This window comes from Lissotriton helveticus, chromosome 4_1 (assembly GCF_964261635.1).
Source record: "Lissotriton helveticus chromosome 4_1, aLisHel1.1, whole genome shotgun sequence".
Lineage (NCBI taxonomy): Eukaryota > Metazoa > Chordata > Amphibia > Caudata > Salamandridae > Lissotriton > Lissotriton helveticus.
The window spans coordinates 1,055,609,024-1,055,629,373 of NC_136063.1; the positions used below are offsets into that span (position 1 = coordinate 1,055,609,024).

At 44.4% G+C, this 20,350-nt stretch overlaps 1 protein-coding gene across 1 annotated transcript in view; it reads right to left on the reverse strand.

The window, feature by feature from the left end:
• The window catches only part of DAP (death associated protein), a 184,403-nt gene extending 169,949 nt beyond the window's left edge, over positions 1–14,454 (reverse strand). Inside the window, exon 1 of the mRNA XM_078687649.1 lies at positions 14,287–14,454. Coding sequence (XP_078543775.1) covers positions 14,287–14,377 — 91 coding nt within the window. The 5' untranslated portion in view covers positions 14,378–14,454. The remainder of the gene's footprint in view (positions 1–14,286) is intronic.
• Positions 14,455–20,350: the final 5,896 nt, after the last annotated feature.

The window sequence follows — 20,350 nt, forward strand, 5'->3', positions numbered from 1 at the left end:
GTGCAAACAGCAGTAAAAAGCAGCAATCAGTGTGCAAAATACAATCTTACAGAGGAGATATTAATACTCTGTAAAAAAAATGACAGAAAGGGGGGTTAACGACCCATCTAAAAGAATGTATAAACTATTTCAAATATATACATAAACTCCTTAAAATAATTAATGAGTTTTATACACACTGCTTAGTTTTTAGGGCAAAAAAGAAAAATGCAGGCTGAAGCTACATCTTTAACACAATTTTGTTAAAACATCGGCTGTAGCCAACGACGACGGCTCGAAACCAATGTTGGACAGGCGAATAAGACATGATCCAGGGTCTGAATGCTCAGCTCACAAAAGATGCAGGTTTTTCCATTTTTCAAATTCTGGGACCAGTTTGCTATTAGGTCGTTTAAAGGTAGAAGATTAATACAACATAAAGTGAGCAAACGTCGGGTTCCATGTTCTAAATTCCAGTATAAATATTTTTGTGAAATTCTCGGTGAATTTGTCCTGGCTATTAGCTTTAATCTCTCTTAAGAATTACAACAAATTACTAATCTTGCCACTTGAGGTTTTTAAAAAGGATTTGAGTTCTGATAGTAAGAGAGTAATCACCAATTTTTCTTGTACACAATTTTTTTTTGTGGCAATGAAAAATCATGATAGGAGTAATTACTTGCCTGAACACCGAAGATTTCATGACTCATGAAACCTCTTAATGAATCAGGCTTGCTATTTTTTAACTGGTATCCCCAGCATAAAGCCCTGGATAAAACTTGAATATAGAAGCTGATCAAGCCAAATTCCAGTCTAATAGCAGCCGTTGGAACAAACGTATTAAGATTACACAACTTACGTAGTATCTGACCTTCGATCCAGTCTAAAAAAACTCCAGTCCTTGACAGGAATGGATTCAATGGCAAAGAGCAGTGTGGTGGAATTTTTACTTTAAACACCATTAATGGATGTAAAAAATGTATTCTACCCATAGCACTATAAAAAATACGCAAACCATTAGCGTGGTATACAGCTTTACAGGAGCTACGTTCAATATGAAGTTTGTTCTTTGTACTATCAGCTATCAGTTTTCCTAAATAAAGATATGAATCTAGTACCTCCAGCTTTTCAGGACCAATTTGCCAGTTTAAGTTACATGATTTTCTACTTTTATTACATTTCATAATTAAAATGTTACTTTTAGATACATTTATTTTCAAAAAAATGGTCCACTGTATAGTTCTGTAATGATATCAGCTTTCTATTTAACCCAATAAGGGTTAGGTCCATTACTACTATATCATCTGCATATAAAAGACATGCAAAAGGCTGGTCACTTATCTTTGGAGCATCTCCCTCTGCTTGAACAAAGCAATCGGGTAAATCTGCCATATATAAAGAAAATAGCAGCGGTGCTAACAAGCAACCTTGTTTCAAACCATTTTCAGTAGGGATTACATCTGATAAACCTTTATTTCCACACATTAATATCTGGCACCAAGTTTGCGTGTGTAGTGTAATAATTAAGGATAGCAGGGGAGAGAGCAGGACTATTTTTTTGCAATTTTCTCCATAGTAATGGTTGATCTACCTTATTGAAGGCCGTTGAAAAATCTAAGAAAGCCATGTATACGTTTGAGCTACGGGAAATTGTATATTTCTCCTCAATTAGTTTCAACATGGAGATGTTATCGAAGGTGGAATGATTTTTTTCTAAAACCGGTTTGTTCAATAGGGAGGACCTGCTTCTCCATCACCCATTCTGTGAGATGATCAAGGATACTACGAGAGAAGATTTTTCCCGCTGCAATCAATAAGGATATTTTCCGGTAGTTACCTGGATGTGTTCTAGGGTCCTTTTTATATAATGGAATTAGAATACTTCCAGACTAAGATGGAGGTGTCTTCCCCTGAGAGTAGCAAAAATTAAACAGTGGAGCTAGATAAGTGGCCCACAGAAGTGGCTCCTTTTTAATTACTGTCATGGGAATTTCATCAGGAGCCATTGCTCCTGAAGATCTCATTTTTTAAATTGCTCCAGCCACTTAATTAATTGAATGCACATAATTAAATACAGGGATTTTGAACTGATAGGATGCAGCGGTAATTGGACTGATGGAATTAAAAATAGCAGAATACAGCTCTAGTAAATTAACTTTCCAATCCTCTTCTTTAACAGGAATAGGGAGAGATTTCACTCTTGTGCCACAGCAGTCGGCGATTATTTCCCAATACCTTTTGGAATTATTTTTTGATGCTGCCACTTTTAGCTGCACCCATACTCCATCTTCCTTCATTTGTCTTAAGAAGTGCTTTTTCCTCTGTCTTTTCCTATTTAGTAGATTTATTCAAATACTTTGTTCACATGAAAAATTTGGGAACTGGGCCCTCACTAGTTTATTCATTTCTCTGTTTAGAATAAGCAATGGGTTAAAATGTGATCTCAGTTTAACTGAAACTTGTGGTAATTTACAAGATTTAGCCAAGGAACATATATTATGGGAGTAGGCTTCAAGTAAATCTAAGTGGGTAGAGTCACACTTGACAGTTATTAAGTGCTGCTGATCACTTATCAGAGACGTTAAGCATGCTTTTAATTTGGCGGTCACTTGAGTATTCCAGTGAATTCTACCATTTGAAGCATTGAACCCTACTGTGCTGCCTTTGAAGTTCCAGGGACCTACCTTAGCACAACTACATTCAAATTTAAAGCAAATCAGCATATGGTCACTAAAAACATTTCCCAGAACTTACATATTTATGAATTTTCAAAAGAAGTCTGCAGAAGCAATTAAATAATCTATCTCCCAGTTGGCGCCTTATGGGTATAATTTGCTAGAATATCCTTTTCTAACCTCCCATTAGCGATTATGAGATCTAAACTTCTCAAACTTTCAAGGACTCCTCTTTTGTATGTCCTGCTTTGATTCGGAAATTGGGCATTGGGTATATTTAGAGCTTCATTTTTTTCGGTATTAGAGAATACCCTTATACTACAAGATGAAACTTTAGAGTTCAGATCTTCAACTAATATTAAGAACCTGCAGTCTTCACTTTCCAAGGGAGAGGAGATGAAAACAAATAAATCTTTCAAAAGATAAGAGTAAGATACATCAGGAGGCAAATATGCATTTACGATCAACAGAGAATCCAAATGATCTTGGACATCCTTGTGATCTAGCTTAATCAACTGAATTAAGTTGGAGGCGTGAACATTTTCTTTATATGACCAACTAAGGCTTGTACTTAACAAAATAGCAATCCCTCCTTTAGCGTGCCCTCTATTCACAGGAGTTACAACAAACAAATGATGGATTGATGCTGACAATGCAAACATTCTCTCCCAGTCAAAACATCTGGGTTAAATCCATCGTTCTTTTGCCCACTACCCCACCCCAGTTTGAGCCCAGCCATATGCAAATCAGTCTTGACCCTGTGCCCCATGGGAACAGTCCAAACCGAACTGCCAGGCCAGGTCCTCCCATCAATTGTCTGTCTTTTGCTTTCTCACCCTAAGTGTGCCGGGTATGTCCAGACGTGGGTCCCGGGCTCACTGTGCCATTGGAATCAAGCTATCCTGGCTGAAGAGGGGTGAAACCCCAAAAACGATCCTTGGAAGCTTGTTTCCGGTCCAGGGAGGACCTGGCGTGGCAGTTCGGGCTGGACTGTTCCCATGAGGCTCAGGGTCAAGACTGATTTGCATATGGCCAGGTCTAAACTGGGGTGGCATGGTGAGCAAAAGAATGACGGATTTAACCCAGATCTCTTGACTGGGGGTGAATGATTTGATTTGTTCTGCATTCCATCTATCAATTGTATCCCTTTTGATCTATTCACAGGAAGCGCAGGCCGGCTCTGCACTATATAATTCTCAGTGGACCAGTTCTTTGTGATCCAAGTCTCTTGTAGACATATAATATCGGCGTTCTGTTCTTTTAAGAACATGAGTTTGTTTTTATTAATGCTTAAGCATTCTGCGTCCCAAGATATCCCACTAATATCCTTGCTAGGAAGAGTACCCACCTTTTAGGCCAAAGGGTCTATTTGTATTAAGAGCACCTGCGAGCCAACTCCATTTCTTATCTTCCTCCTCTACAGAAAGCATGTGCTGAATATTTTTCTCTGTGCGAAGTGAAACCCTCCTACCTTCTTTACCAAGGAAGACCTGTAATATACTCTCTCTCTCCGAGAACAGTTTGCCCCTTGTGGTGGGTTTTAAATCGATGTTAGACAGCTTATTTTGGCACACTTTTTTTAATGCTAGCTCCTCTTCCGGAATTAAAACATCAATGCCACAACAAAGTAATTAATCACTGTGTGCCATAATCAGGTGGGAGATAGCTTTGGATGTAAATCTTACTCTTGCGCCCCTAAGGTTATATTTTTTAACCTCAACCAGAGCAATGTCATTGCTTTCAATCAATTGAAGGCTTGGAATTTCAGCAAAGCAACCCAACAGAAAAGTTCTATTCATATACGATTCGTGATCGAAAATAAACAAAAAATCCAGGGTATAGGGGCAAGATGGGAGTTATTGACTAAACTGGTTACCTCAAATATTTTCATGGGGATTATAGATGACATTATTACTTAAAGAAGAAACAAATAGAGAAGCATTGGGGTTCAAAATATTCTGGGCAGTAGGGGGAACATTTATATTTAATACCACTGCTTCTTGAGTAAATTCATTTGGTACACTTAAATTCGGAAGAGAGGAACAAGGACCCGATAGATTGAACTCCGATTGTCCATCTTCCTTCTTCAAAACATTTGATTACAGGTTTGTTGGTATGTTATGAATAAGGTTAGGGCCATAGCGTAACCGTTTTGTCCTTTTTTTTTATTAAACCTTCAGCGTTGTTTCCTTTTTTTTCTTCTTTTTATTACAGACGTTATTACTTTTGTTCTTAATAACCTTTTCCTGAATGGAAGAGCAACCAACTTTTAGTCCTTCCTCTGTAGGCTGCTTAGGAGATTTTACACCTGTTTTTAGGAAGATAGAGAAAACCTTTCAAATTGTACTTGAATGTATTTTTCCCATCTTAGCTTGCGGGCAGGACATGGGTACATCCACTGTATCTAGAGGCTCGGAATCGAAGAGTTGCTGTAGAGTAGATGAGTTTAATTTGTCAAGTGGATCCTCATTTTCTTTCAGTTTGGTTTTATTTTTCCTGCTAAAGAAAGGCTTCCCAGCCTGAATGCCGATGTTCCGCCCTTTAGCATTTGGAGGAGAGTCTGTTAGAGTAGAATATAAATTGTCGGAATTATCCTCCAAAGGTAGAGGAGCAGAAGATCCCTTCCATAGATTAGGCATACGGGAGGGAAGTATACAAGCTTTGCCTTGCGATAATTTTTGTTCAGAGGCTTTAAACTTTGTCAGGGGAAAAACAGAGTCCAGAATAAAGTCGTAGTTACTTACTGATTTCTCCATTAAGGCTAAGATAGAGGACAGCACTCTTTCCAGGCAAAGTAATGATTCCGACATCAGCATTTTTGACTCTCGATTGGTAATTGGGGGGAATAAAATTTGGGGATAAATCAGGAGTTAAGGAGCCCCGTGAATCTAATAAACTTGTTCAGCTGGGTGTACTGCTGAACAGATGCATTTTAACAGGGCAACCCTTGGAGGAAAATGAAGTAGCAGGAATAAATATCCTAGACGATTCTAGGTTAAAGACATGAGAAATTTTAGGAGACTGATCTACCTTAATGTCAGGTAGCGTAAAGTCTTTCATTATGTGTTCTCCCGCATTTGGTACTAGTTGAAGTACCCCTTCGGGTTCGGAAACTTCATTTACTAGGGAATTGATGGTTACATTTGCAAACAAAGAGTCAGCCTCCCTAAATTCTGAGAGTTGATGATCTATAGATCGTGGTCCCCCATTTTCGGACAGTGAATTGGAGGGAACTACTGGCAGTGGTTTTCCCATGATTACTTTAGCCTCTACATGATCTTTTGGGGGAAGACTCATGCATGTCTGCTGATTTAAAGCTTATTTCTTTTTTTGGAAAGAAGGAAGGAATGGTATTGAAACTCTTCAGAATGTTTTTTTGCAGTGAGTTGTTCCTTAGAGGATTAGCTCTAGTTTTTTTTATACATGCTCTAGTATACACCAATCTGTAAGATCGCAATTTTTTTGCAGTCATAACTTAGTTCTTATAATAAAAGAGCCTTGGCCAGGCCGTCCAGTACAGTTAGAGAGGAACAACTCCAATGCGCCAGTGTGCAGATGCGCCGCTCATGCAACACCAAGCACAGAGTTTCCACTCTCCAACTCCCGGATTCCCTCGCAATCTTGCAGTCTCGCCGTCTCACGAGTACCTGCAGAAGATTGTGTTATTGGCTGCCAACACAAGGCTCTAAGGGGGAGGAAGGCACGGGAAGGGGCCGCGCTTATCTCCAATAGTCAGCGCACTAGTCTCCAATGGACATGAGTCAGTACAGGCATACACGGCAAGCACCCTCTATCTCCTGCATACCTCCAGCTACCTCCAACAAAACGTTTCTCCATGTAAATGCAGTTGCAATTGAAAATTTAAAAATAACAAGTTTGATCAAATCTTTGTCAAAGTTATGACAGGGTTGAACAAGATCCTGAGTTCGAATAGTTCTAGCAGTTCCAACAGGATCTTGATAGCTTAATAGCTTGATGTCATATAACAGCTTAAAAACATGGAAAAAACAGGGGCGGAGTCAATGATGGGGCGGCAGACTCTGCAGGGCCTCCTCGGATACCCTCCTGAGCCCGATCTCGGGCCCATCAACCCCTCTCTGCCTCTCCTCCTCTCACCACTTCCCTTCTGCCTAGCCGATCACCACGTTGTTACTTCACAGCCTCTATGCAGAGCTATGCAATGCTGCTGCGCCATCAGAACGCACTCTTCGCTTTTGCTTCACTCTTGAGTGCTTCCTGGCAAACACTCGCCGCAAACGCCACTAGCCGCCACTCCGACGCTCTCAGGGACGCCCACAGGCACTGCCTCAGCCTCGAGTCTGCTACGCCACGATGGCAACAGTAGCAGCCACAGACCCAACCCAACGATCTCGGCGGGTGTCAGCGGGTCACAGCTGGTCAGTTTCAGGCAGATTTCTCAGGTGATTCAGATGATTCAGGTGCTTTTTTCAGCAGCGGTCAGGACGGGCTGTGAGGCTCGAGGTTCCTCCTCCAACGCGCAGGCTAGCGTCACAGCGTCAGAACTCGCAATCACGTATCCTCTCTTCTCCATAATTTCAGTCTTGGTTAGATTATATCATACATTGGGTACAAATGAAAAAATAATATGTAGACTAAATGACTATGTATAATTTTTTAAGAAGTATGGGGTAAATGCCTGGAATAGACACACTCAATTGAGGGAGTTTTAGTAAACACACTGCTACCCGACAGGCTTCCCAGTGCATCAGATTGCTTTTAATAATTGTACACAGTAAAAGGGATACAATATGGTCCCAATCTATACATCGCCCAGGGCCACAAGAATAGACGGAGCTGCTATTCGATCTGTACTAATAGGGTGATACATTATATCATTCTTATTGTGTTGATGTAGACATGCCTCATGACAGAAGAAACAAGCTGTCAGAATGAGTCATGCCAATATGGCATACACAAATTGTTTCTAGCTCAAGACTCTAATATCTGAACTAAATGCTATTGTTTATGTGTGATATGGTTTCTGCTTTAATCAATGAAGATAAACAATACTGTAAACGATTATGCTAATTTGTTATCACAAATACTGTAAATGTTAGTGAAATTATGAAAGCTAAAAAAGAATTAGAATACTCAAGTGGAGACACACTTGCAGTGTGCATAAGTACATCACAGTACAGATTCATCCTCTAAAGGTGTGATAGATGGACACACATCTACACACCCATCTATCACAGATGTCACTAAAAAAGTGACCCTGCTAATTACAAGACAGTTGTGTATGTGGCACTGGCTCCCCTGCAGCTGGCACTGACCCCCCCGCCTCTTGCTTCCCCGCTGCACCCCTTGGACTGTCACAGGCAGAAACGAGCTTCAAAGCAACTGCTGAAACTACAGCGGACTACATTGCCGTCCCACAGGAAAGGAGCGGTACTGCAGCAGCTGGATCCCTCAGGGTCCAAGTGACAGGTCCAATGAAAAAAATTAAAATTATATACTTAAATATGCATACCTACCCTCAGGCTCAAGCAAACAGACATGAAACAGCAAAAAGCAGTTATAGTTTTGTGGTAAACACAGGGTACTACCACTTTCTGTGAAGTTGAGTAGAGTCAGCATCAGAGCCCCCCCCCCCCCACTTCCTGGGTGCATCTCCATTAATGCACAGACTCTACCATTGTAGCCCAATTATCTTGAACACAAATGGTGCCATGTCTGAGCACCAAGAAGAAATAAGAGAAGGGAGTTGCTCGTCAGTTGACAATTAAGTACCCGAATCACTCTCCTACACACGAAAAAGAATGTATCAACAAATACTTGAACTACTGGTGTGAGTGCATCCATCAACCAACAGCACACAGGCCACTGTAAAAGAACAATAACTTGGTGAAGGCCAAGCAAGAGAACCAGGGAAAGGCCACACACATGTTCAATAGAGGTAGTATCCACAGTTTTCACATTTCAACTCTCTAGGCATGGTCATTGGCTGCCCTGTGCACCAGGGCTGGTCCTAGGACTTTTGGGGCCCTGGACAGAAAGGAAATGTGTGAGGCTCCCCTAATTTGCATACAGCATGCAATCACAGAAAATGACGGCATAGGAAGTGCAGTGACAGCTGCCTCGGAGCAGGGGTGGTGGGGTGAAAAAAATAAGTAAAATAAGCGTGCCTACCCTGCTGCCGCTGTACGTCTATCCTCCGTCCTCTTCTCTCAGCACCAGAAGCACTCAGGCTCCTGGACTCTCCCAGCCAATCATGACTTTGCATGAGCAGCTTCGTGATTGGTCAGAGCAGCCTGTTTGGCCGCTGAGGCAGTGTCTGGGAGCCTGGGCATGTTCTCCATCGAGCTGTGCAACAGTCATGCTAAGTGCGCATGACTGTTTGGCCGGCCCAAGAGGACTAGCCAAACAGTTGTGCGCACGTAGGTATTGCAAACCACTCCTCACTCTGCTCTGGTGAGCTCAGCCCTGCCCCGAAAAGATGTTAATATCATTTTATTTTTATGTTTTTCAGTGGCCTCCCACTTGGACAAATTGTGTGCTCTTGGGCAATCACTTTTCTGAACTTATTGCTGTGCTGCCTTTTTAACAAGATTGGGAATATTTTGATTCAATTTAAAAACTGCTTAAAAGTGTAGGATTACAACATGGACGAAGAGCTTGATTACGACTACAAGTCCATTGGAATGCCGTAGGCACGGTGGCGGTCCACCCGCTGTATTACGGCTTTGGCAGTTGGACTGCCACTGGACAGCTGCAACTGCTGGGGATCTGTGATCCCGCAGCAGTTGCACAGCATCAATAGGCTGTAATATGCTGGCGGTGCTGCTGCAGCATCGCCAAGAATATTAAGAGTTGCCTTACCACCATCCTCTACGTGGCTGTGAGACTGCCATGAAGAGGGTGGTGGTGAGGCAACAGAGGGGGCCCTAACAGGGCCCTTGTGCCACTGTGCATAATTCCTGCACAGGAAGGAATGCATAACTTGGTGCATTCCTTCCCCTGCAGGAACATATTGCTGTGGTCCAATAGCTGTGCCTTTCTATGGCTCTCCTATGAGCTTCAGAAAGGCACCGCAGTGGGGCTGCTGCAGCCAGCACATTCGCCTGCCAAGGATAACAGTTGTAATATGGCAGGCGGTATGAGGATGGCTTTGGCAGTCCTACCGCAGAGCGCTGGTGTGGTGCTCGAAGGGAATTCAGCAGAAGTCATAACCAGGCCCTTAATATTACCTGGTAAAGAAGTGCCCAGTCACGTGGTATATTCACCTAAATGCAATACAGTGGTAAACGTATAGCCAGGGCCACTGAAACTATGCAATTGTGTGGCCATGGTGGTTTTCCCATAATTATGGATTTGCCGCATAATCCTACATCTACTATATAATCTACAGATTTTAACCTAAAAAATCTTTCTTGCTCAACCGGTTCAAAAGTTACTAAGACACAGCAAGATTGGTTGCCATGCAATTAAAGGCCCATTTCAAAGGTTCACTGGTTATCTATTTGTTGCTTATTACTATATTTGGGTGTTAAACCGATAATAATGAGGGGCAGCCTATGCACCGACAGTGTTACCAAGTGTAAAATGAGTAAATAATGAAGTAATACTATGGCAAAATGTACTTCATTACACTGCATAATTTGTTTTTACAACATAATCTAGTGAACTCTGCCGCACAATTTGCCCGTCCTCTTCTGCATAATTACAGTGGCCCTGTGAATAGCCTTTGAACCAAGTAGAGTCTAGTGTGTTACACTCTTGGCTCTACCAATTTAAACAACTGTTTGTTCCTGGGCAAATAACCACCCTGGGCCTCGTTTAGTGATTTACAATTTTAACAGCATTTTAAAATAACCCTACAGGGCACACTCTCAGTACAGGTGCTGAGAATAGGTTTCATTCATTCATTTAATTTAAGGTTGTTTGTATCCCAGTCTCTGAAGGCTCTACTGAAGCTGCTTGGTTCCTAATACCTCGTGTGCAGCACTGCCTCTCTGTCTGCCACCCACAAGCACCTCTTTCACAGATCATCAAGGGCTGAAAGAGATTTGAAAGGGTACAAAGTGCAGGACAGTGGGTGTCCTGCAGTGCCTTTGTGTGAGCAGTGCTGATGTCAATTACAAGCAGTGATTAGCCTGGGAGAGGCCCTTTGTTCCCCTGCGAGGCCCAGGGATGAGGCGCCCCTTCCCAGTGCCTGGCAGGCATGGCTCAGTGTGGCGAGGCCCAGGGAAGTGGGCCCCTTCACTTATTATTTCCAGAGCTACCTACAAATGATTGTGAGGACTTGGGCCTCGCAGTGCTACATCACAGGTGTGAGGCCCAAGGAAGGGGGCCCTTAGAGGTGCAGGGCCCCATGTTGGTCGGTTGGGCAGGGGGCCCTGGGCAGCTGCCCACACTGCCCATGTCTTGCGCCAGCCCTGCTGTGCACCATAGCATCCACACCAAGGGGAATCACTATCACCTTTCACAGGCCATAGGCTTTCACCCATCACAAGCAACTCACAGACCCACTGGGATATGAATGCCCTCCCAGTACCATCAAGAAAATAATTTGGGCACTCAAAAGAAGATTTGATGCATCATAAAAGAACCACCACATATCCATGGACAAGCCAACAACTGCCAAGAAGTTACAAGTTGAAGTTTCAACCATACCGTTTAGACTTTAGAGCTTATCACAGCTACATCTCACCCTTGAAATCAAAGCTTAGGGTACCATCCATTGAACTGGTCTTATCAACTAAGAACAGATACAGATATCAATCTCTTGCAAGGATGGCTGTGCAGATGACAAATTGTACTGCCGTTTGTCTCGAAAAGGGCTGGAGACAGGCTATTGGTACCATGCTCATAAGGTCTAGAAGCAACTTTTGCATTCTGAAGCAAACCCCAATCTTCTGCTCACCCCACTGGAGTCTGAGTCACATTTACAGCATGCCTTGACGGTTGATACATCCGCCTGCCTCAAAGAGCTCCATGAGTGATTTGGCAGTGGCTCATCTGTGGTCTTGGAGACACACCCATGGTTCTGCTTCACCCAGAAGTTGGACTCGGGCTGCTCTTCTGAAGGATACAAGATTCAGAGGTGGGATTGAGAAACACTCCAGAAACTCATCTATCAGCTCACAAGTCCCTTGAAGACTACCTTTGGTAGTTAAGCTTTCCGACCAACATGATTCCATCAATGTTTCTTTCCTAATACACCTTTTGAACAATACCCAAAAACTCTCAAATTCGTCCATAAGTAAGACCAAGTACAAACTCTGCTAAATCGGTGTAGGGTTTTTAGTGAAGACAGGAAGACCGGCGCTCAGACTGTTTTGCGTCGTGTCTACTAAGCTCAGAGCGTGCACGGTGCTGCCAAGTTGGGGGAAATACCCTGTAAACCCCGTCAAGGTGTGAGTCAAGAACCCAAACCAATACTCAGAACACAGTCCTGGGCACATGTAATAAGGATATAACAATGGTTGAAATGTCTTGTATTGTACCAATATCTGTGGTCGACACCAGTGTGGTATTCAAATGTTTTTAATAATGCAACAACGAAAAACAACCAGCCTGGTTGTTTTTCGTTGTTGTATTATTAAATACATTTGAATACCACACTGGTGTCGACTACAGATATTGGTGCAATACGAGACATTTCAACCATTGTTATATCCTTATTACATGTGCCCAGGACTGTGCTCTCAACTACAAACTCTGAAAACATCGTTCTGCCATGTATGACCTCAAAGATCCTGAACCTGTTTGCATCAGTTTTCTGACTCACCGTCCATCCATTGTAGCAGCAATGTGTTACTTATATTCCACTGTCCTGCTGATTGATTATGAGACCAACAGACTTACAGTGGTATAATGTTTATTTCTTTTGTTTTCCCTGTTGGATTCCTTGACATCTTGTTGGTGTTTGGAAGCACTATAGAGTTAATAAAGAAATGTGTCAGTACAGCTCCCTCTCCCAGGGGGCGGTCGCACACACATCCCTACAACCATCCCTTAGAGGCATCATCCATCAGGAAATCCTGCTATTAGAATACGAGTTGGGTGCCTGAACCCTTAGTCTAGTTCTGCCCTAACTTGTGTCTATGTTGTGTTTCCTGCAACACATAGGACACTACAAAAGTGAAAGGTACTGAAAATACAATGCAAGCAGCACATATGAAGAATCATCCTATCAGCAATCAAAAGTAAACAGCTGTCTTACGGCCACACTTGACATTCTGGAGTTAGAAGGTTAAGTGATGTGATTAGTGATAAGTGCTTTTCAAATGTTTACTATCTAAGAGCTAATATAAAACAGTACAGGCTGCGAAGAGAGAACTGCAATTAAATTATAAAATCATAAAGCAGAGAAAGGGCAATCTACAATTCTGGAGGAGGATATTAGGACAGCTTTTTCTGAAAATGATTTAGAAAATCACAATTGTCAACCTATTGACTCATGCTTTACTGAAGCATACGTGCTGTAAATTCCAACAAGACACGTGGATCGGGTTTATGAGCTGTGTAATAATGATCACACCCTCGCAGTTTTCACATGTTAAATTGGGAAACGGCCATTACAACGAAGCCTTTACAACGAAATCGTTAACCACGCATGCAGTACAACGCATGCGTGGTTAACACGAAAGCCTTTACCACGCATACCTTTACTACGAGGTTTGTAGTAAAGGTATATGTGGTAATGGTAAAAAGTAAAAAAAGGGGGGTTGGGGAGGTCTCCCCCCCAAAAAAGAAACTCACCTGAAGTCACGTCGGGTATCAGCGTCGTTTAAGAGAAAACGGAAAATAAACTTCCGCTTTCTCTTAACGACGTATGACGTCACCACGCTAGTAATTGTGTTAAATGTTATGCGTGGTAAACAAATTCCGTTGTAACACATGCGTGGTAAAGGCATGCGTTGCAACGGAATTCGTTGTAACGTCATATATTCGTTAAATTCCGACCTGCCAACCCTGAAATTTAACAGATGAAAAGAACCAGAAAAAAAAGGTAAACATATGTGTTGTTAAAAAACAGATTCTGCGCGTTATACTTTATTTTCGCGTAGAAAAGTCGGAATACGGATTATTTCCCAACCGTGGTAAACCTTAACCCCGAGGTAATAGTATTAACACGTGTAAGAAAATACCCCACTCTATTCCGACCAACTGATAATCAAAACTAAAGTTGGGAGGGCTTAAAACCGGTGATGCAAGGCCAACCATCCATGTCCTGGCTTGATTCCATGTCCTGGCTTGATCCCATGTAGGTCGGAAAAGCGGTAAGCAATGGAGCAACTGACTTTTTTAGTGGTGGAAACATGGACAGGAGACAAGTGATTCAAAGAAAATGTGGAGATTTGGCAAGACCTCCAACGCAAAAAGTCGCCTGTCTACAAAGAGGACAATTTGAGTTCACAAGAAGCGCAGGGGTTAACGCATTTAAGACGTAAGCCTGTTTGAGCGGATCTGGCGAAGACTAGTATTAAGAGCGATATTGCATACACGTAGTGCCTTACAGAAGCGACTAAGCACAGTCTAAAATTGAGAGGTGTATTGTCCACAACCCTGGTCCCCCGTCTGCTTATTCTACTTCCACTCCTCTACCATCCCTTCCTAAAGAAATTAAAGAGTGATCATTCAAAGCAAGCGCGCGTCTGATTAATACCCGCTGGTGCGTGCCCGGCTTTGGTCTCTGCTTTCTCCTTGGGGGGTGAAGACATGCTGCCAGCTGCTGCGTGTGCCGATGGATCTATCATCTAGTAGCTATAGAACACATCAGCACTCTCCAGCTACCTTCAGCCCGATGTGGGCTCCGCCCTCTTCAAATGACATTGCTAACAAGTAAACGAAAGCACTTTGGGCGGAGCTGATCTTTAATGGTGGCCCTTTTAGGATCAGGCAACACGTCACTACTCCAGCCCAGCGAATTGCTTTCAAAGCATCTATGTTCTGAGCATCTTGTGTCTCTATATACAACAACATATGGTGCCTGACTCTAACATGGCTGCCGCCAGAACACACCTTTTCCTTCGCAAACATAGGATACGTGCAGACCATGTGTTCGGAGGCTCTATATCGTTCTGTCAACGTGGATCCTGAATGTAATGTGAAGTCACAATGAATATAGAAGAAAGACTGCGTCAGGCCTCTTTGTCGGCACCGTGATGATGTCATTCTGCCCGTAGAAGGGAGGAGCAGGGTGGGTGCAACGTTTCGTTACTTCAACCTTTCTGTTGATGCTAGCCAAACTAAAGCCAGGGGCGCAACTAGACCTGTACTTTGAAGGGGGTATAATATGTCATCCTAAAGAGGCGGGACTAAACCTTCAAACAAGAAACTAGCGTGAATTAGAGTCAGTACAAGAAACTAGCGTTAAAAAATGTGCGTTTTAAATATACTGGTCAAACTCAGAACACGTTTGGTACGTTTGTGGTGTTTATAGGTTATTGACAGAGGTCCTTAAAAGGGGGAAAGAATAATCAAAGGAGCTGGCACTTTTTATAGATTTAAAAGTAGAGCACTTTAAAAAATAGTTTTTGCAATGCTATCTGAGGATTATGTAACGTCCTACTTGTTCAGGTTCTCGCCAATAACCATGCTATAAGGTAGTGGGGCCTGTGGAGTCTTGGGCCCTAGGCCCACATGCCTAGCATGTGCTCCATGCTGGCGGTGCGACTGTGGCGTCTAGGCATGTGACGCCTGACGTCAGAACATACGTCATGGTGGCGGCTTGCCACATGGGGTGTGCGACTCTCCTCTTGCGTGTTGTGGCTCTCTGGCGACTCTGTCTTGACAGAGTGTGAGGGGGGACACTGATGTGTTTGGCCCACTGCGGAGCTTCGTTGGCATGGTGGAGATGTAGAGGATCTCCCTGTGGGCTTCAACGTTGCTTTTCTGTGACTCTCCCTTTCTTGCGGTGGTGGCTGTTCACCATTAGGGGTGAGTGGCGCTGTTTTCTTGCTTGCAGTGACAGCAGACCGCCACTGGGGTTGCGTATTGCTCACTTCTGTCCTCAGGTGTGGTTCTTCCTTGTTGTGTGGCCTCTTCTCTCTGGCTTGCACGTAGTGCGCCTTCACAGGAAAAGCATATCTCTGGCTGGTGGCAGTGGAATTCAAAATGTGCGAACATACGTGACAAGAATTTTCAATTCTATTAAGGACAAGGAGGCGAGGATTATGCTTTCTCATTTCTTTAATGAAATGCTCAGCAGCCAATAAAACAACTAAAAACTACATTTCCCATGAACACCAGGGAATGACCATAGAGACTACAGTATAAAGGGTCCCAACACTAGTCCTTCTTCCTCTTTCTTTGTTGTGGAAACAGTTCAAGGTCAAAATAAAATCCAATGTAGAATAATAAAATCAACTCCAAACACGCCGCAGAAATCCAAAGTATCTGGAAGCAGGCAGTAGAAGAACTCTGGGTCCGTGAACCAGGAGAAAGATGAATCGCAGAAGGAAGGCGGCAAACTCTACTTCGGGTCTGAACCTGAAAGAGATATAGAGCCGTAACATCCAAATAATGCAAGAGAGTCAAAAGCAATTCAGGGGGGGAAAAGAACAAGGAACATATTACACAGTAGTAGCAAATAGATTGCAGAATATAACAATGCAAAGCAAAACAATGGGTGGGATAATCCTCGCCTCCTTGTCCTTAATAGAATTGAAAATTCTTGTCACGTATGTTCGCAAATTTTGAATTCTATGTCAGGACAGGAGGCTCTGATTATGCTTGTTTAAAGCTGGTTCACCACCACAGAAGCAACACTATCAATTGGCTTATAATAAAAGGATTTGAAAACTGAATCAGAAGACCAATCTGCGGCCTTCATAATGTCAAACAGAGTGACCCCCATGGAAAAGGCTTTAGAGGCCATTGCTCCACGGGCAGAGTGTGCACCAAACACAGATACATCAATGCCCGCTTCGGACATAAGCCAACGCACCCAGCGCGCCAAAGTAGCTGGAGCGACAGGGCGAAATGGTTTCTGTAATGCAATTAACAATTGACCTTGCATGTCTGAACGTAAAGAAGCAGTACTCACCTCATAATCTTTCAGGCACTGCACAACACAGAGATTAGGATGTGCGGGAAAAGACGGATAAGTAATGAGAGAAGTATTACACTTAGTCCGTCTTGAAAGGCGAAAAGAAACACCTTCAGGCGTGAAACTGCGACCCGCAAGATCTAAAGCGCGGACATCCGAAACACGCTTACAAGAAAGAAGACACAGCAACATGGTCAACTTAGCAGACAACTGTTTACGGGACAAAGACGAATTGGAAGGCCAGGCCTCCAAGAAACGCAGAACAATGGAAACATCCCATAGCGAGACATACTTAGAAGTGGGAGGTTTCGAGAGACGAATACCCTTAAGCAATTTAGAAACGAAGGGGTGTTCCCCAGCTGGTTTGCCATCAATTTGGACGTGGCCAGCTGAAATTGCGGAACGAAAATTGTTGACCGTCCTATAAGCCAGACCTGAAGAAGCCAGAGACGCCAAAAAATTAATGATCAAACAGACATCCGCTGAAACGGGATCAGCTTCCCGTTGAGCACACCAATCGCACCATCGCTTCCAAGCACCTTTGTATCGCTTGTGAGTATTGGGAGCCCAAGCTTCACTGATGAACTTGGAAGCGTCGCTCGAAATGCCCGAGATCGTCCAGCGATCCCCGAGATTCGGCACACCAGCAACTGGAGAGAGCCTGATAGAATCAGGGGATGCGGATCTTCTAGAGGATCAAACAAAAGATTCCACTTCTGGGGGAGAAGGAGAGGTGGCTCGCAACACATCTCCAGGAGAACCGGGAACCACGCTTGAGCCCTCCAGAGCGGAGCTATCAGAATCAGTTCCGCACGATACCATTTGGTGTAAGCCAGAACCCTGGGAAGCATCATGAATGGGGGAAACGCATAGCACAGAGTCGACAGCCAATGCTGAAGAAAAGCATCCGTGGCTAGAGCTAGCGGATCCGGTCTCCAACTGTAAAACATCGGAAGTTGTGTGTTGAGGCGAGAGGCAAACAGGTCTATGCGACACAGACCCCAGCGCCGAAGAATGGAACGGAACACTCGAGGATGTTGCCTCCAGTCGCTGAAGTCCCGAAGATGTCTGGAGTGCCAATCCGCAACTTGATTGTTGCAACCCGGAAGATACTCCGCAATAACAGTGATCCTCTGCTGCAGACAAAAATGCCAAAAGTCTTTGGCTATCTCCGCCAATACCTTGGACCGTGTCCCGCCCAGTTTGTTGACATATCGGACGGCGGACACGTTGTCCACCCGGAGAAGAATGCAGCAACTGGTTTGACGTGGAGAGAAACACTTGATCGCAAAGGAACCCGCTAGGAGTTCCAGACAGTTTATGTGGAGTGACAACTCCTGAGGGGACCAACGACCTCCCGTCGAGACAGGACCGCAACGGGCTCCCCAACCCCACTGACTGGCATCTGATTCCACTATCAGTTCCGGCGACTGTCCGAATAGAGCTCGACCATTCCAGGCCTCCATGTGGTCCAGCCACCACTGCATCTCCCACTTCACGTCCTCTGACAGAGGAATTTGATCTGAGTACCTGAGACCTTTCCGGAGATGCTGAATCTTCAGACGCTGCATCGCTCTGTAATGGAGGGGTCCCGGAAAGATCGCCTGAATGGAAGAGGCTAACAGACCGACTACACGTGCCAACGATCTCAGTGACACATTCTGTCTGGAAATAATAGACGTCAATTCCCTCTTGATGTAACGAATCTTTTGTCTGGGCAAGAGGAGCTGGCAAGAGAGAGAGTCTATCTGGAAACCCAGGAAATCTATAGACTGAGTGGGAGTCAAAACTGATTTCGGAATATTGATCAGAAACCCGAGAGATTGCAAAAGACCGATGGACCATTGCAGATGTAGCAGAAGCCGATTCGGACAATCCGCCATAAGGAGGATATCATCCAAATAAATAATCAGTCTGACCCCCCGAGCTCGCAAGTGTTCCACAACTGGCCTCAGCAGTTTCGTGAAGCACCATGGTGCCGACGAAAGGCCGAACGGGAGGACTTGATACTCGTACCAAACCCCTCGCCAATGAAACTGGAGAAACCGACGATGAGGCTTGAAGATTGGTATCGACAGATACGCGTCCTTGAGATCCAAGCGCACCATCCAGTCCCCCTCGCGCAGGAGATCCCGCAAAAGATGGATGCCCTCCATTTTGAAGTGCCGGTAAACCACCCCACTGTTGAAGTCTTTCAGGTTGAGAACCAGACGAGATCCGCCTCCCTTCTTCTCGACCAGAAAGACTGAGCTGGCAAACCCCGACGGATGACGGACGGTTGGAATAATCGCCCCTTTTTGGAGAAGCACATTTATTTCTTCGGAGAGGCAAGCTTGATCTTGAAGGGAAAAATGTAAACATGGGGGAGGACGGGTCTGATGCACAGGGTGATAGAACTCTATCTTGAAACCTTGGACTGTTTCTAGCACCCATGCATCGTTGGAGATCATGCGCCAGTTTTCTAGAAAACACTGTATCCGACCCCCCAACATCACATCGCAAGCATGAATCAGGCTCACCTGCTGAATTGGAGTCCTGGTAGTGTCCTTGTTGTCCTCCAGAGCGACCTTTTCCATACTGGCCCTTTCCCTTGCGGGAAGGATAGAAGTTGGCTCTCGTGGAGTAACCGGAATCATGTGCTCCACCACGGTGAGGGGGGTTACCCCGGTTGGACTGTTGAGCGTGGCCACGGCCGAACGAGCGTCCACGTCCTCGTCCGGCCCTTGCAATAACCGGACGCATAGCCCGGCGCAATGATGCTTGCGCTTTGTCAATGCCACTGAATGTTGAAACAAACTTCGTAAGTTCCTTCAGGAAGGGCTGACCAAATAAGAGACCCTGCGCTTCAGGACCAGACTCCGATGATGCAAGCTCGGACAGCTTCGGATCCAACTTCAAAAGAATTGACCTGCGCCGTTCAGCAGACACTGCGCAATTGGCATTACCCTACTGGCAGATTGCTCTTTGTGCCCATTCGATCAATTCGTCCGGGTTCACAAGAGCGGAGGCCTCCTTCGCCTGAAATCCGAGATCAAGGATCTTCGTCAGAGGGCCAAGCATGTCCAACATCTTGTCCTGACAAGATCGCCAGGAGCGGTCAAGACCCTTTTTCGGGTCTTTTGCATACTTTTTTAAATACGTGACCATCATAGGGTCGACCTCCGGTGTCTCAGCCAAATGGTCAGCGAGGTCGGGCCTTGGACATTCCGAGCGGAGTCGTGCACGGACCGAAGCCTCAAAAGGCTGACGAATATGTGCCTGGATGTAGGCTGCCACAGCAGGCGAAGGCAACCATGAAGAAGAATTTGGGTGCAAAATATCCGCTGGTTCAAAAGTGAGCACCGAAGGACGTTCCGGTGCGTCCACAAAATGCTCCTTACGGACACGCTTTTTAGGCGGGGGTGAAGCATGGTCCGAAGACGTGGAAGAGTGGACATTGTCCGAATCAGTGTCATGTGGAACAGAAGTACTGGAAGGCGCAGACGCCAACGTTTTGGCCAGTCTCTGGAAGTCTGATTTATGGGGATTAACAGGTGACTTTGCGGATTTTTTTGAAGGAGGTAGCCAGCCTTGTTGCTGGGCATACAAATTCAAATGACGCTTCAGGGGATTAATTGCACGTACCAGTGCTTTATTGACCGATTGTTGGACACCTTTATCCAATTGTTCCACCAAATCA